Here is a 16,597-nt window from a genome sequence, read left to right on the forward strand (position 1 = left end):
TTTTTTCAACATTTAATACAATTTTGATGTTTTTTGATAGGATGAGGATGACCTCTATGCAGGCCTGGAGCAGCAAACCAATGACGTCTACCAAACTTTCTCTTTAAATCAACCAGAGCGTGACACCAAGGATGAAATGAATCCAGTGTACATGGTTTATAAAAACAATTAAATCATAGAGATAAATGTGATGTCCATCATCGTGGAATGACAAAATGCTTCTGTGAGAAACTTTATTTTAATAAAAACTTTGTATCTTTGGAACTGTTCAAAAATTCTGTAGTCTTTGATAGTTATTATTCGATCATGCAAATATGCCACATCCCTACTCATTTTTATTTGCGGTTTCAACAATAAACACACACACCATATGATTCTGTCTTGCTTGATGTGTTATAGCATCTTTAACATAAAGCAGAAACAGTAAAGCGTTGCACTTCCTCAAAGAAGACTCTCACACCAGCCTGTTCCTCTGTGAGGGTTTGAGGTTTTTGTAAAGGCGTAAAGACGTAGGCTTTTCCTCTATCTTAACTACATTAACTGTACACCCCCATTGTTGAGAAATTGTCCACCATGGGCAGATGGAAACTTTTGTTTGTTCTGCTGCTGGTGCTCGCGCTTTATGTCGACAACCAAGGTACTGTGCAAGTTTTCATATTAAAGCTAAAATAACTGTCTATCTTGCTGATTTATACGTGATTCCTCTTATTTTTATGTCTTTGCAAAATATAAAAGGTCTTGCAACTTACAAATATACCTAAAACTGACTAAAGAAATGTATTTATCCTGATTTTGTGTTTCTGTTTGAAGCTGCTGTCATAAATCTTGATAAAACCATCGGTAGAGGACCAGACATGACGCCGATTTGCAGAAACTCAACTCAGTATTTCATCTCACTGATTGTTTGCAAAATCAGTACGGAGATGAGCCAAGGGAAAGAGTGCCGTCTGTTATATCGACGTGGATTTGACTTTGAGAACACATGTGACTCCAGATTTAGACTTTCCAAGGAAAATCAGACTGTTTTTCTTCATTTGACTGGTTTAACACCGATGGATAGTGGGAACTACTCATGTGAGTGCTCACAACTCTTGGACACAACAATTGTCCATCTGAACATCACTGTGAGAGGTAAAACTTTTCATTTAAAACCAGACATTTTTTTGTCATTTTTGTGGCAATTGCAGAAGGGTAAACTTTTTTCCAAAGTTAAATGAATTACAGTGTAAATAATCAACATAAATAGACATTTTTATGGACTTCGGATGAACAGACAGTATAAAATACCTTTAAAGAGATATTTCTTCAAACATTCTTCATGTGTCTTTAGAAATGTAAAATATACTGGTGATAGTTTACTGATCTGGATGTTTTTCTTCTCTATTTTGAAGGGGGTGAAGACACAAGCAACTCCACTCATATGCCCCCTGCTTTTTTCATTATTGGTGTACCGATAATAACGTTCATCATTGTAGCAGTGACAGGAGTTCTTCTGAGATTCATCCACAGAAAAAACAAACATAGGTAAGTCATTGACAGTATATAGAAGACAAAGAGAAGATGTTTGATATCTTATGTGCATATTCTCCCTAATGTACATCTTGTTTGTTTAGCACCACTCCTTCACTGTGTTAATAATTTTATTTTCATGCCTCTGTGTGAGCGTAGACAGGGTTCTTATGTTTCAGTTTGTCCATTTTTGGGGTTTTCTTCAAACTTAAGATAACATTTAAGGTCAATGTGCCTTATTTGAATACTTTTATCAAACAATCCCTTCAAAAAGCTTTGAAGAATTACTTTATACCTTGCACAAATGTCCACTTTGACTCAAGCTTGATTAGATTAGATTTGGAGGTCAACATTTGAGGTCAGTGGGCTTCATTATGACACCTTTCTTGTGAACGCTATATCTCATTGACCTTTGGAGAGTTTTTCTGTCAAGTTTGCATAAACATCCGCTCAGAATCAAGGCTTAACTTATACAATCTCTGAGCATTAGTCAAAGGTCAAGATGATTGGGCCTCATGTTCATCCCTTGCTTCTGAATGCAATACCTCAAGGACATTTGGAGGAACTTTCTTTTGAATATGCATAAACATTGACTTTGACACAAGGATAAACTTCTAGATCTTATAAGTCCTTGTTTAGAGGTCAAAGTCGTCGTGCCTTGTGTTCTTTCTATGCTTGAGAATACTTGCTTGAGGTATTTCCACAAATGCTGCACAAATGTCCATTCTTTGAATGCCATATCTCAAGAACCCTATGAGGGTTTTTCTTTGAACTATAGCCAAAGGTCGAAGTCATTGTGCCTTATGATCATCCCCTGCTTCTGAATGCAATATCTCAAGAACACTTTGATATTTCATCAAACACTGCACATATTTTCACTCTGACTCAAGGTTGATTGGTTAGATATTCAAGCTCAGCATTTTAGATCAGTGTGCCACATTTGATGCCTTGCTTATAAATGCATACCATCTCAGGAACTTTTTGAAGGATTCTTTGAACTTTGCATAAACATTCACTCTGACTAATAAACTTACTAGACCTTGGAGGTCTTTGCTCAGAGGTCAGTAGGCCTCATGTTTATCCATTGTTTCAGAATGCAATATTGCAAGACTAGTTGGAGGTAAATCTTCAAACATTGCACAAATGTCCACTCTGAATCTAGGATAGACTTATCTTGGAGGTCTTTGGTCAGCGGTAAATGGGCCTCATGTTCATCCCGTCAGAGGTCAAAAACCACTTAAGCTATTCTTCCTGAACCAACAATGCACGTTCATTGTCCATGATTGTATACCTTAGATTGGCACATAATTAATATATAGTCGTCCTAGATTTTATGTCTTTTAAATTTATATTTACCCATTCATATTGAGCAGCTCAACTTAAGAATTTCACAAGATTGTTCTTGTATAACCAGAGTGGCAAAAGACACCTTATGTGTTATCATCACTTTATTGTCCCTGCACAATCTTAAAGCAGAGTGACCATATTTGTTGTTTGCTTTTTTTGTTTTAAGCCACAGAAGACATCAGGAGCAACCACCAAGTCAACCAGTAATGGTACGGTCCGCTTCAGTATTTGTTCTGCTTTATTTCCACTGTGCTTTTACGTCATTCATTTTCTTTAATCACTTTGTTCTTTTGCAGGAACTCACAGAAGACATTGAGCCCTACGACACCTTCATACAAATAGAGAATGCACTTTATTCTGTCACCATAACGCCCAGGACACAAAATCACCAAAACTGTTAAGGACTTTTATTGCTCTGACTAATTTGAAAATCAGACAGTATTTTCTTGATAATTTTAAGGGTGAAGGAAAGTTGTCTTGCATTCAAGTAAACGTGGCATTGATTAAAGAGAAGACCCTTTCATTTCCGTAGCTGACTGTGAATACGTGTGTTTTATCAGCTATGTTGGCTCGGCTTGAAGACTTCAAAGTACCCCCAATGATCTGACATGTACACCATAATTTCCATCGCAAACTTCCTGTCCTTACCAAAATCTGCCTTGCGGCTTTCTTTGAGCCACCTCCGTGATGTTGTGAACGCCTCTCAGCCTCCTTCGCATTTCCGTCTCACTGTTATCAACACAGAGAAGGCCCAACAGAAAGACTCACCAGCATGAGCTTGTACAGTAGATCTTATTTTAAAGGCAGCTTCAGACTGTGGTTATGCGTTGCATGACATAATGGACATGAAAACGGATGCAACAGATGGAGAGCCGCTGTTCTGATACCAAGAAAGAACCATTTTTGATTCTATGCAGTTGGAAACTCAGACTTTTATTCTTGTTTTATTGAGAGAAAATGGCATTTACTGTTGACCTATTATCATTAAATAATAAAACATCAAATTGTAAAATGTGAACAGTGCTTTTGGGGAATGCTCTGCGAATTTGCTGCTGTTTTAGAAGTCGTGTAGAGCTGTTTGTGGTGGTGGTTTCAACTGGTCCAATTGGGATGCCAAAGACCAAAGCTAATGTGTATTAAAGCCTGCTTTTCTGAGAACTTTATTATTTATTGAGAAATGTTGACATTTTGACCTTAAATGGAACAAAACGCAAGATAAATGTGTGAATTTTGGTAGATAGCTCTCTGGTTTTCATGTTGGTTACACGTCTGACTATAAATGCAGTCTGCACAGGCAAAACCCAAATATGGAACTGATTGTAGACATTTCTTAGAATAATTGATGTAATGGGACACACCTAAGCAACGGTGTCACATGTTCCAACACTTTAGGTCATATGAAAATGGGTAGGTTCAAACAAAAGGTGCTGTCGTCTAAGTTCTGTAATGATCCAGATGTTAATACCTGGTTTAGTTTTTTCAGGCGCACATAAATGACCCGCTGAAGGAAGCTCTGTTACCCACTTTTAGGTCCTGACCCATCAGTTGAGAACCACAGGTGTATTTCTGTCTGTTTTCATAACTAAACATTCACCCACAGACTGCCTTAACTCCACAATAGAGGAAGTCACATCTTATGCTTTAGCACACATTACATCAGCTCATTCACTAAAGGTATTCTGGGTAAAGGTAGCAGAAGGGGACGTGCAAACTTCTACTTTATTTCTCTGCAGTACAGACAAAGAAGACTGCTGTTTAGACCTTATGTGATTATGGATCGTTGGAGGTTTGTTCTGCTTCTGTCGATGTTTTCGTGTCTCAAATCTGAAGGTAGGGTCTTTTTATTTTCATTCTAAATTTTGTTGCCTGTTTCCATTCAAAATTGGAAGGAAATTGTCGTCAGTAATCCTGTGATTTTTGATTTTTACAGTTATGATCGAGAAAACCATTCGGAGAGAACCAGACACAACCCACAAAGACTCTGAAGGTACTCCACAGGAACGTTCATGACATTGTTAATACGATCAAGCCTGTTTTACAGAATAGACAATCAGTTTTACTGTGTTTAATTTTTAATCTTGAATAAAAAGCTGTCCTTTTGTTGCCAGTGATAAATGTAGCGATCGTTGGGGAAGAACCAGATTTAACGCCAATATGCTCCAGTGATGCTTTGAACATCATCCTGTTTGTTGATTGTAAGATCAGAACAAACCAGGGAGAAGAATGTGGTCTGCTGTATAACATTGGACATGACTTTGTGCAAGAATGTGCCTCAAATTTCAGACTTAAGAAAGAAAGTCAGAGTGTTTTTCTCAGTTTGAGAAGTTTAACTGTGGAGGATAGTGGGAGCATCGTCTGTGAGTGTTCACGCACCGATGGGATGTACATCCTGCATCTTAATGTCACGGCGGAAGGTAAACACTTTTCTGACTTGTTTGCCATGGTGGTTTGTTGATTTTATGTGTTTTCTGTGTGCATTGAGTTTTAATACTTAACAGGCTCTTTATTTGTCCTTATAGTGCAGGCACACATCAGTTCTCAGAAAGTCCTCCCCTGGGTTTTGGTCATCATTATTATAATCGCCGGAGTTGCACTTGGATATCTTCTGAGAAAAAAGTACTGCAGGTATAACTCTCATCATGTCTTTGAATTTCAAACCTTGTAATTCAGTGCATTGTAACAGATGCATTAATTGCAATGAGATTAAGGCACAAAGATAATGCATAAAAACTCTGACAGCTCAACGGACAAGTCAAAAATAATCAGCATGTTTTATTTTGCTATAAAATGTACTTTTCCATCTATTACATGTCTTTTTTTTCATGGCTAAGCCAATGTTATTACTCAAGAATAAAAGCAGAGTTTTTACCTGAACAGGACATAAAAGGGTCTCGGCTTACGACAGTATCAGTCACAAAGTAGAGCATGATGAAAAGCAATTCCTTGAAAATGTCTTTGCTTGGTTTTTAATCTTATGAGTTACTTTGAGAAACAACAAAAATGTGAACACCTGAAAAAGTGAAAATAGTACCACATTTTGTTAATGAAATATCACAAAACGTATGTTCCCGACTTCTTCACCTATAATTCTTTGCAGATGACGCCACACAGTAAGAGAGAACTCCCAGTGGGGGGCGAGTGGTGACTTCTACATAGAGAAATGCAAAAAAGGCCATGTTTTGAGTGGTCCACATCTAGGCCAAGCATTCAAAGCAGGAAAATAATATTCTCAAGCTACTTTATTGTCCTGAAAGTAGTGAAATATTCAGGCAAAAAATAAATAAATAAATAAATCAGTTTTACTGTGGTATTAGCTCACGTTGTGAATTTAAAAGCTCTGTCTAAGGCCGGGGTGTCAAACTCAATTACAGCAGGGACTGGATTCTGGTTTTAGGTGTAACCTGAGGGCCAAACAGGGTCAACACAACCTTAAACTGTCAACCTTATTTTCACCAATGATAAAATATGAAACAAACAGCACTGACAATAAATGATTTGGAAATTTTAAAAAGTCAAAATGATAAGTTTAAGAGCTAAAATCTGAGATAAAACTTCCACCTTATTAGTTCAAAAACACTATGTTAAAAATAGAAAGATATTGCATTTTAAGAGCAAATATACAAGGAGAAAGTGGAAATCGTAAGTTTGAAAGGTCAAAATATGAGATCAAATTTGAAATCATGAGTTTAAAAGTCAATTATGTCCTAAAATTCTATATTGTGAGTCTGATAGTTCAAAATATGGGATTAAAAAGCCAAAATTAGGAGTTGAAAATGTCAAAATATGAGCTAGAATTCAAAATGGTGTCTTCAAAAGTTAAAAAAATATGATTTGAATTCAAAATTGGGAGTGTAAAAGGTCAAAATATGATATAAAAAGTGAAAATTATGAATTTAGAATGTCAAAATATGAAAAAAATGAAATCATGTATTTAAAAGTCAAAATATGGGATTAAAAAGCCAAAATAAGGAGTTGAAAAGGTCAAATATAACTTAAAATTTAAAATTGTGAGTGTTAAAGATGAAAATGTGACATTCAAAGTCCAAATTCTGAGTTGAAAAGGTCAAAACATGAAAAGAAAAGTCAAAATCATAAGTTTCAATCATAATCTTGATGCAAAATTAAAAACATGAAATAAAAAACAATCCCCCCCCCCAACTTTTTTTATCTATTTTTCCTTCTCTTTAATTTTTCAGATTTTTAGGCTTAACACAGATATTTTAAATAATCACTTTGAAGTTTCCATTATTATAGTGGAGTAAATCTGCAGACCTCATACTGGATGGCCAGTAATAATACAAATATGATACGATCTCGCAGGCCATATATAATCGTTCCATGGGTCAGATTTGGGCCCTGGGCCCTGAGTTTGACACCTGTGGTCTAAGGCCTGGGTGAGCAGTGTCAAACAAGGCTCATGTAAGTTTCCTCAATCGTTCAGCCCACAAGGTTTATTCAGTTGATAGCATATCAGTGTTTTAAGTAAGAGCATGTTAAACTACAGAAAAGAAAACAGTTTTTTTATAAACTGTAGGGATCATGTCAAAATCTTCTGATGACAATTGCTGCGTAGAGATCCATTTAGAGCTGTAAAGTACTAACTTTCCTCCATTTCCATTCATTCTTAATGGCTTTCCCCCACTTCCTGTCCCCCAGTGGACTTTTGGAATCTCATGATTGAAACAGCTTATTTGTTATCTTGCAATATTGTACCCATTTTTCTCCTGTTCATTCTCTGAACACGTATTTCTAACTACTGAATGGTAACAAACAGAAAACAACTGTCCCCCCCAGATGGCTACAGGTAGTTTGTATCAGGTTTCAATACATCTTTTAAGAAGTACACATTGTGGCATTGGACAGAAAGAGTCATCATTTGTATATAGAAGTAATCATAAGATTTACTTTTGTGACAGCCTTGTTTTTAAAAACATTGGTGTACTTTTAAAAGAAATGTAATATTTATTATGTGAGTAAAATTAGCTTTGTGTGCATTATGTACAGAAAATGACATCTGACATGTTTTCTGATTGACAGAGTGAATACAGAGTCAGGAGCAGCTGGACAACATGGGGCTGAAACCCACCCACCCTTGGTGAGTGTAACTACTGTGTGGAAGATTTTATTTATTTTATTTATTCATTCATTTTTGTTGTTTTTAATGTTGACATTAAATCAGACAGGAGAGTAAGAGGGGAGTATGACATGGTATCATTTCCTCATTTGGTATCAGATTCTATGGGCGCAGTATACAGTCTGTGTCTAAACCACACAGCCACCACAACCCCAAATAGTCAACACATGTTACAGTAATGCAGACCTTTTTTAAGGGCAAAGCTTCAGCAGCATTCTGGTTGCTGTTAAATGTCATAAAAGATACACAAAGATAAGCAGTGTTTAAGACTGAAGAGAAACAAACATGGTTCTTAAAAATTTCAATCATTTGGAATTTACCGTCCTCAGTGTAACTTTTGGAATACGCTGCACTAAAATTTAATGTTTCCACAGAACTGCGATGACTCCTATGAATCCCTGCGTCAACCAACACATGACATCTATAAGACTATCTCCAGAGTTCACTTTCAGCACGTTACCAAGAGCAACAACACAGTGACTAAGTCAGGATGGGAAATCTATGAAAACTTTTCAAATTAAGAAAACAGGATTCAAAATCAGGATTTTACTACCAATGTTAGTTTTGCAGACAATATGATAATTATTTTCTTCATTTGATTTGTTATTTGGTAGTAAAATTCCTCATCAGTTCCATCTTTTGGTTCTTATTTGGACAACTTGCATACCTGTGTCTCTTGATTACATCCAGGATTGACATTTTTGTATTTAATCTGGCATTTTCAGTTTTATAACATTTTGCACAATGACCAAAACTGTAGAAATCTGTATCTTCAGGGTTTTCTTCCTTTATGAACACATGCTGCATGTGATTTCTTTGCTGTTCATTCTATTGTAGATGTAGTGTGTTAAGAAGAGCTTTGTAACTGCTATTTCTCATATCCCAAAAGCATTTTACTCCTTGAAAAACCGATCTTCCACTGTAGGACCCTTTTCAAATATTGCTGAGCTATAACAATAATAAACACACACATGATTTACAAATGTATTTTTTCTCTTTATTAGCAGTCACTGATTTACATATTTCATGGTATGGCTGTTCTGGATCCCCCTGCCCTTCAACAAGCCTACATGGAAAGCATCAAGAAGGAACATCACACATTCCTGCCTTTCCTGTGCCTACAAGGAAAGTCTGACACAGGCAGAGAATCAGCAAAAAACCCCAGAACAGAGCAGGAATCAGTGACACCTGAATGACACTGATTAAGTCAGGTGCAGAATAAAGGAGGAGCTGGGGTGGAGGAGGGCTGCAAAGCGGTTTGTAGAGGGGAAAGCAAAGCGTAGCCAGGCTAGAGCAGTTTAAATAAGGCAGCATGAGTGCAATAAGCCAATTGCGTGCTTAGGTGGAAACAGCTGGCTGTCAGCTGATGAGAGCTTGTGAGATCAGCTGATCTCATTTATATGGCAGCGTTTGACTCCATGGCCTGCCTGAACCAACACCTACACTCGGTTTTTAGTTGGCATACTAGTAGATTATTCAATTTTGCTCCAAAGTTTTGCAAACATATCTAGGTTTTGGAATTCAGAGTTACCCTAAACTTTACTGTTGAAAACCATCACAATTCTGTAAAACCTTAAACATTTAAGAGGAACATCTGAACACACCCTACAAGGGTGAAAGAGTAGTTTCTTCTTCTGGTTGATGGCAGCTGCTTTATTATCTTTGCACCACGTGAGATGGTGAATCAAGGCCTGAGATATTTGTGTGTTTGCAGGCTACTTATTCAATTATTATGTTTTGGCTTGTAGTGATGTAGGGTTTTTATTTTAGCATAGAAGCAGAAACACTGTAGCTTAACTCCTCCTGTTTAGAAAACATTCACAAGCACGTTCACTGAGGTTTTTGTATAGAAAGGTACAAAGAAGTAGGTCTGTCCTCCACACTACATTACTGGACACCCCAGTAGCAGCTGAACTCTTGAGAAGTTTGTTCACCATGGTCAGATGGAAACTTGTTTTTGTTCTGTTTCTGATGCTCACGCCTTTTGTCGACAACCACGGTATGTACAAGTTTCTATAAAATAACTAAAAATAGCTGTTTATCTTCTAGATTTTGACATAATGTCACTTGTTTGCTTACTATTTTGTTTTGCAAAATGTAATAGGGTGTGCAACTCACAAATGTACCCATTGCTGATTATGTGTTTCTGTTTGAAGCTGCTGTCATAAACCTCGATAAAACCGTCGGTAGAGGACCAGATGTGACGCCGATTTGCAGAAACTCAAGTCAGGATTTCATCACACTGATTGTCTGCAAGATCAGTACGGAGGCGAGTTGAGGGAAAGAGTGTGATCTGTTTTATCAATATGGATATGGCTTTGAGAACAAATGTGACTCCAGATTTAGACTTTCTAAGGAAAATCAGACTGTTTTTCTTCATTTGACTGGTTTAACACCGATGGATAGTGGGAACTACTCGTGTGTGCCTGCAACTCTTTCACAGAAAGGTTGTCCATCTGCACATCACTGTGAAAGGTAAATTATTTTGAAACTATTCCAAATCACTTATTTAATTATTTCTGTATATATTTTATTAGTGATACATTTTGGAAGGTTAAACCCTTTTTTTCTCAATTTAAATGAAACTATAGTGTAATCAAACCAACAAAACTAGACATTTTCTTTAGACTTTGCATTAAAACACAATAGAAAAAAATCATAAAATACCCACGATGTGTCTTCATTTGTCTTCTTTAAAGATGTGAGTAATACTAGTGACACATTAAGGATTTGGATGTTTTTCTTCTTTTATTTTGAAGGGGATGAAGCCATAAGCATCTCCACTCATACGCCTCCAAAATTTCTCATAATCAGTGCACTGATCATATTCATCATCATAGTAGGACTTCTTCTGGGATTTATCTACAGAAAAACTTTTCATAGGTAAGAGACTGACAGTACAGACAATAATTAATATAAAACATGTACACAGGAATACTGCATACTTGATCTTCCTCTATAACTTATGTGCATATTCACCCTAATATAGGTATTTTTGCTAGCACCACCTCTTCACATTGTTAATATCTTATTTTTTATTTCATGCCTTCAGCCAGCGTAGCGTAGCAGGAATTTCTTGGAACTTTGCACCTGGTTCGAGTCCAAAGGCTGGACCCAGGCTGCAGCCTAACTACTTGACTTATCTTGGTTATCCCACATGTTGTAAATCTGCGCCATTTGACATGTTTTCTGATTTACAGGGTTAATACAGGCTCAGGAGCATCTGGTCAGCATGTAACTGAAACCATTCCATCCTTGGTGAGTTTGAAAACTTCATGGTAGATGTTTTTTTCTGCTGTTTTGGATTTTTGACATTACATCAGACAGGAAAGTAAGAGTGGGTCTCTGACACAGCCACCACTCTTAAACCATGTATGTACAGTACATATGTACTGTACCATGTACAGTAATAAAGGCCCTTTTTAACTCAAGACCTCTAACAACGCTCCAGCAACATTCTGATGTCTGAGAAATGACATAACAGATCACAAAGACAAGCAACATATAAGTCCAGGCCCCCCTCCAGTGTTGGACCAGTAGAATTGGTGCCAGCATCCTGGCACAATTTCCTCATTTGGTGCAGTGGGTCAAACAATTACTGGGTCTAATGTTGAAATTGTTAAATCCACTTTTTAACCCATTCCAGCCCTTTTCCCACCTGTTTCACCACTTAAAACTCATTTTTTTTCCACATTCTGCCAAGATTGACTCATTTATGTTGACTTATTTGTGCCAGTCATTTTCACTTCTTATCAATTTTCACCACATTCTGGCACATTAACTCATTTAAGCATTTTTTTCCACTTTTAGCCCATTTCTTACACATTTGGCCTTATAAACCTGTTTTGCCACTTGTTTTTACCACTTTTAACCAATTTGTCCACTTTTAACCCAGTTTCACTATGTTTTTGCCTGTCCTATGACCCAGTTTTGCCACTATTGCTGCTTTTTAGCCATTTTTGCTATTCATTGCTTATTTTAGGCCACTTTTGCCACTTATTGCCACTTTTTTTAAAGATTTATTTCTGGGCCTTTTCATGCCTTTATTAGACAGAGGAACAGGGAAGAGAACGGGGAAGGACATGGGGTAGAGGGCCACAGGCCGGATTTGAACCCCCACCACCCGCATGCACAGGTAGCGCCCTTAACCACTCAACCATCTGTGCCCCCCTTATTGCCATTTTTATCAATTTTTACCACCTTCTGTCCTATTTAACTCATTTTATCAACTTTTTTTTGCTACTTTTAACCCATTTATCCGCTTTTTTGCTACCTTTAAACCATTTTTACCAAGTTTTTTTTCTTTTTTTCACTTTTTAATTTTTTTTTACCACACTAAACCATTTAGCGTGACCCCAGAAACCTCTTCCCTTTGTCCCTCTCTTCTGTCAGACTCTTAAAATAAAGTCTAGCGTTAGTTCATTCAGAACAAGGTAGTCATACATTATCTCCTCCCAGCTCCCACAGCCAATCACAGCTCTTTCTCTCAACACAGCGGTGTATTTAAATACTTCTCACTAATCCCTGCTTGCATTCATGCTGATGCACTACAGTGCTGCTGCTGGCAAAGTTTAACCTCCTCCACCCCAGCCTCCTCCTTTATAGCATAAAGCTGTGGCACCCTCATATTCAGATTCATGCCACTATGGATTAATTGCTTTTGAACTCATTTTATTGTATTTAATATGGATTGTCTGATGCTTTAAATTTACTGTTTTCACAGAACCATGATGACCTCTATGAAACCCTTCAACAACCAGCACATGATGTCTATCCGACTATCTCCCGAGTTCGCTTTCAACACGATACCAGGGTGACAACACTGCCCAAATTGGAAATCTATGAAAACCTTTAAATCAGATCAAGAAAAAATTATGTAAACTCAGGTTTTTACTGTTTGTGTTGGTTCTGATTTATAGCAGACAATATGATATTTTTGTATTATTATTATTATTATTTGATGTTTTTATGGAAATCTAAAATAAATTTGTCCACACCTAAGAGTTGTCTTTGTGAGGTTTAATGAAGCCTGTGAAAAGGGGTCAAACACCACAGAGCATAGCAGCAGTCTGCAGAGTCTGACAGTTTTACCTATGCAGAAGTAGAGCTGTCAAACCCACCAAGGTCACAGTAGGCGGCCTGACATGGTGTGTTATGAAGCACCGACACTGAGACAGAGAAAATAGATTTGTGCTGCAAGGACAGATAATTGTAAAGCACTAAATATGACATAATGATGGTCAGGTGTGCTTTCCCGGGGGTTCCATCATACTCTTACAAAGAATTGAGTGAGTTGCATCTGAAATTTCTCTTCCAGATATTTCTTATCAAAATTCCTCATCACTTTCAACTTTTAGTTCTGATTTGGGGAAATTTTCATAAATGTGGCTTTTGGTCAACAGGCAATCTTAAATAGTTGTTGAAGACATAAACCCTTGAGTCTGTGAGTGTAGATTTAGCTGGTTGTAGACAGAAAAAAAATATATAAATTGAATCAGAATATAATGTTATGTTGTGCACGACCAGTTTAGACCACTTCCTTCTCAGTCCTTGTGCTTCATAGGTGCTATTGCTTGTGGTCAATGTTTGCTCCTATGGTTTCCTGATGACAACACTGTTGTCACAGTTAGCTCTCTAATTTTGGTCTCAAACAGAATGTTCTACAAGGTGCCCACTTGCACAACAGTTTTGTGCTCAGCAAACATCATTTACTTCTTGTAATTCTTGACCATTATGACAAAATGGACTCTGTTTTTTGTTCTGCTCCTGCCAGCTATGCTGTGTCTGCTCAGCCAAGGTATTGCACATAGCACTGTTATTTTCCAGTATTGCTGCTTTTGGTTAAAAGACCACAAATGCACATTTTCTGCAACAGTATATCATCTTTATTATATCAAATGTAGTATTTGAAAGATGTAACAATGGCCAGCTCAAATAATATTTCATATTTACATGAAAATGTTTTGTGTAAAGGCTCTTTAAGCCATGATGTCCTCATATGATGTCCTGCTGTACAGTTACTTCAATAATTTACGTTCCAGGATCTATTTTCTAATTCAAAATAAAAGTCAGTTTTAGCCAATAAAAGGGGGAAAAGTTGATTTAGATCAAGACAGTGCTAAAATACAAAATAAAGTATAAAAAATGAACCAAAATATTTTCTGAGAATATTATCTGTTCTTTGTTTGCAGTGGAAATCATCGGGAGAGAGCAAGGAGTTAAACCAATATGCTTCAATGACTCACTGAACAGCATCACACTGATTGTTTGTAAGATCAGGATGGAGAGAAGAAGGGGAGAAGATTGTAGTCTGTTGTATCAACATGGATATGACTTTGAGAATGATTGTGACTCCAAACTCAGACTTATGACAGGGAGTCAGATTGGATCTCTCCAGTGGACAAGTCTAACCCCAGAGGATGATGGGAACATCACCTGTGAATGTTCAAGTTTGCATGGAACATACTCTCTACATCTTCAAATCACCGTAAAAGGTAAATGTATTATTTTCTTGCTTTTGTGAATCAAAAAACTCTTAAAGAGGGGGTATTATACTTATACTTATCATACTACTTATTATAAATAAAATAAAGTTTTGCATAAAGTGTGTGTGGGTGTGGGGTGTGGGGGGTTAAAGAGACAGCAGTGGAAACGAACCGTTTCAGACGGAGGTAAAAATAAGGATTTTTCAGGACACCAGTGTGAGAGACATGAGGAGTTTTTTGAGCTGTAAACCATGTAAAGCTGTCACGTTGATATCAGAGAGATGTGTAAAGCCTTGAAAAAAGGCATAATACCCCCACTTTAAGTCTCATCTTCAGCTTACACTCCTCAAAATCATTAATTGACATTACTTTGAAGAAATCTCTTTTCACTTTGACGTTACAGGATTTTTACAGTAACATTTTGTTAAAAAAAGCCAAATTATTTGACTATGATTGATTTTAAATCAGTAAAAGGGAAAAACATCCGAAGGGGTGAATACTTCTTATGGGAACTTTAAATTTAAAAAAATGAAATCCAGTCTGATTTTGTGCAGTTTGACTTTCTTCAGTTTTACTTTTTTAAGAAAAGAGTGATTACTGCTAGATTTCTTCTGAAAAATTCAAGCGTCAGGTGACTCAATAAATCATGTTATTTACTGATTGGCAGAGTAGGATTTTCATTTCATAGTGTAAGCTTTCTTTACCATGCACATGACGATAAACTTATTTAATTTGCAGATGATGACATGCTTTATATTCAATAACTGAAACACATTTCATTCACACAACAGGACAGCAGGACTTCACTATCACAACCATCTGCTGTGATCACTGTAATTATTGTGATCTTTCTGACTGGAGTGATACTGGGATTAATGTGGATTATGAAATATAGTGGGTAAGTGACATTTTTAATAACTTTTCTGTTGTTGCCATATTGAATTCTAACAGTAAAAATATAAAACCATGGATTTGCACTTTGTCCCGTATGCTCCTGTTCCATACAACTGACCCTTCACTAAGCCCCTCCCTAGAGCAGCAACTGCTCAATACTACGTATACTAAGTATGTAGGAACTATGTATCCCACAATTCATTGAGATTTGTTATATTCATTGTTATTGATAGCTTTTTAAGTTTTCAAACCATGTAGTTAACTTTCTTCTACACTTATCTTTATCAAAGTGATTGTATTTGAAGTCATGATGTGTCCTAGTTTGAGTATTTACAGCTTCATACTGTGATTGCATGTTTTGTCATCATTAACAGTCAACAACCTTCATTTGTGGGATTAGTACACATTTCCATGGTAACCAGAGACCTGAGAAATATATTCAAGACTGGTTTCATATCAGCAATGCCAAAATTTCGTCTTTGGGGATCAATAAAATATTATCTTATCTTATCCAAGGCCGCCAATAAGGGGGGATAGAGGGGAAAGCCTACTGGGGGCTGGGGCTGATATATGAGTAGTAAAAAGCACCAGAAATTTCCATGTCTGCCTGTAGGATAACATGCTGTTCTTCGTCAGTATGCATTGCCTCGCTATGAAGTTGACTTTCTACTTCATTCTTGCCAGGGAACACCACATTTTCCACAGGTTCCTGCATCTCTATCATACTGTGAAATATTTATTTAAAAAGTGCAGTTTAACCATATGTAATAGACACTTTAAAACTCTACATGAGTTTAAATTACATTGTCAGTTTTGCTGTGTAGACGTTACCTGAACAACCTGGTTGAAGATCTCTTCTCTTGTTCTTCAGTGGCTACTTTGTGCTTAAAGTAAACTTTAAATTAAATTCATTTACTTTCACTTGAGTAGATTTATAGGCCAGTAGTTTTAGTTCTCTACTTTTACTTGAGTACAGTAGCTGTGCACTTTTCCACCTCTGGTCAGTTGTTATTATTATTTTATGAAGATGAAAATGACTTTGATGCTTGGTTTGATTTTTCATGTTTTTGTCCGTTCACTTAATTACATTATTCTCCTTTAAAGGGTTTGTTCAAGATCTGCTGCATCTGGATCTACACAGGAAACTCCTCAGGATGGAGCTGACAGAGACGACCCCTACTCAAGCCTTCAGCAACCAACAAGTGACCTCTACCAAACTATCACCCCA

General features: G+C 36.8%; 1 protein-coding gene across 2 annotated transcripts; it reads left to right on the forward strand.

The window, feature by feature from the left end:
* The first annotated feature begins 490 nt into the window (after window positions 1-490).
* Window positions 491-9,439, forward strand: LOC121506407. 2 transcript variants are annotated; one of them, XM_041782198.1, is made up of 10 exons: window positions 491-637; window positions 811-1,131; window positions 1,392-1,524; window positions 3,023-3,065; window positions 3,153-4,686; window positions 4,787-4,843; window positions 4,965-5,270; window positions 5,376-5,481; window positions 7,894-7,951; window positions 8,365-9,439. In XM_041782198.1, exons 5-10 carry the CDS (start codon window positions 4,629-4,631, stop codon window positions 8,509-8,511), a joined length of 732 nt encoding a protein of 243 aa, XP_041638132.1. In that variant the 5' UTR covers window positions 491-637; window positions 811-1,131; window positions 1,392-1,524; window positions 3,023-3,065; window positions 3,153-4,628; the 3' UTR covers window positions 8,512-9,439. The 2 variants fall into 2 exon arrangements, with proteins under 2 accessions (XP_041638132.1, XP_041638133.1); XM_041782199.1 differs by having other exon boundaries at window positions 811-1,074.
* Window positions 9,440-16,597: the final 7,158 nt, after the last annotated feature.

This window comes from Cheilinus undulatus, linkage group 24 (assembly GCF_018320785.1).
Source record: "Cheilinus undulatus linkage group 24, ASM1832078v1, whole genome shotgun sequence".
NCBI classification, from domain to species: domain Eukaryota; kingdom Metazoa; phylum Chordata; class Actinopteri; order Labriformes; family Labridae; genus Cheilinus; species Cheilinus undulatus.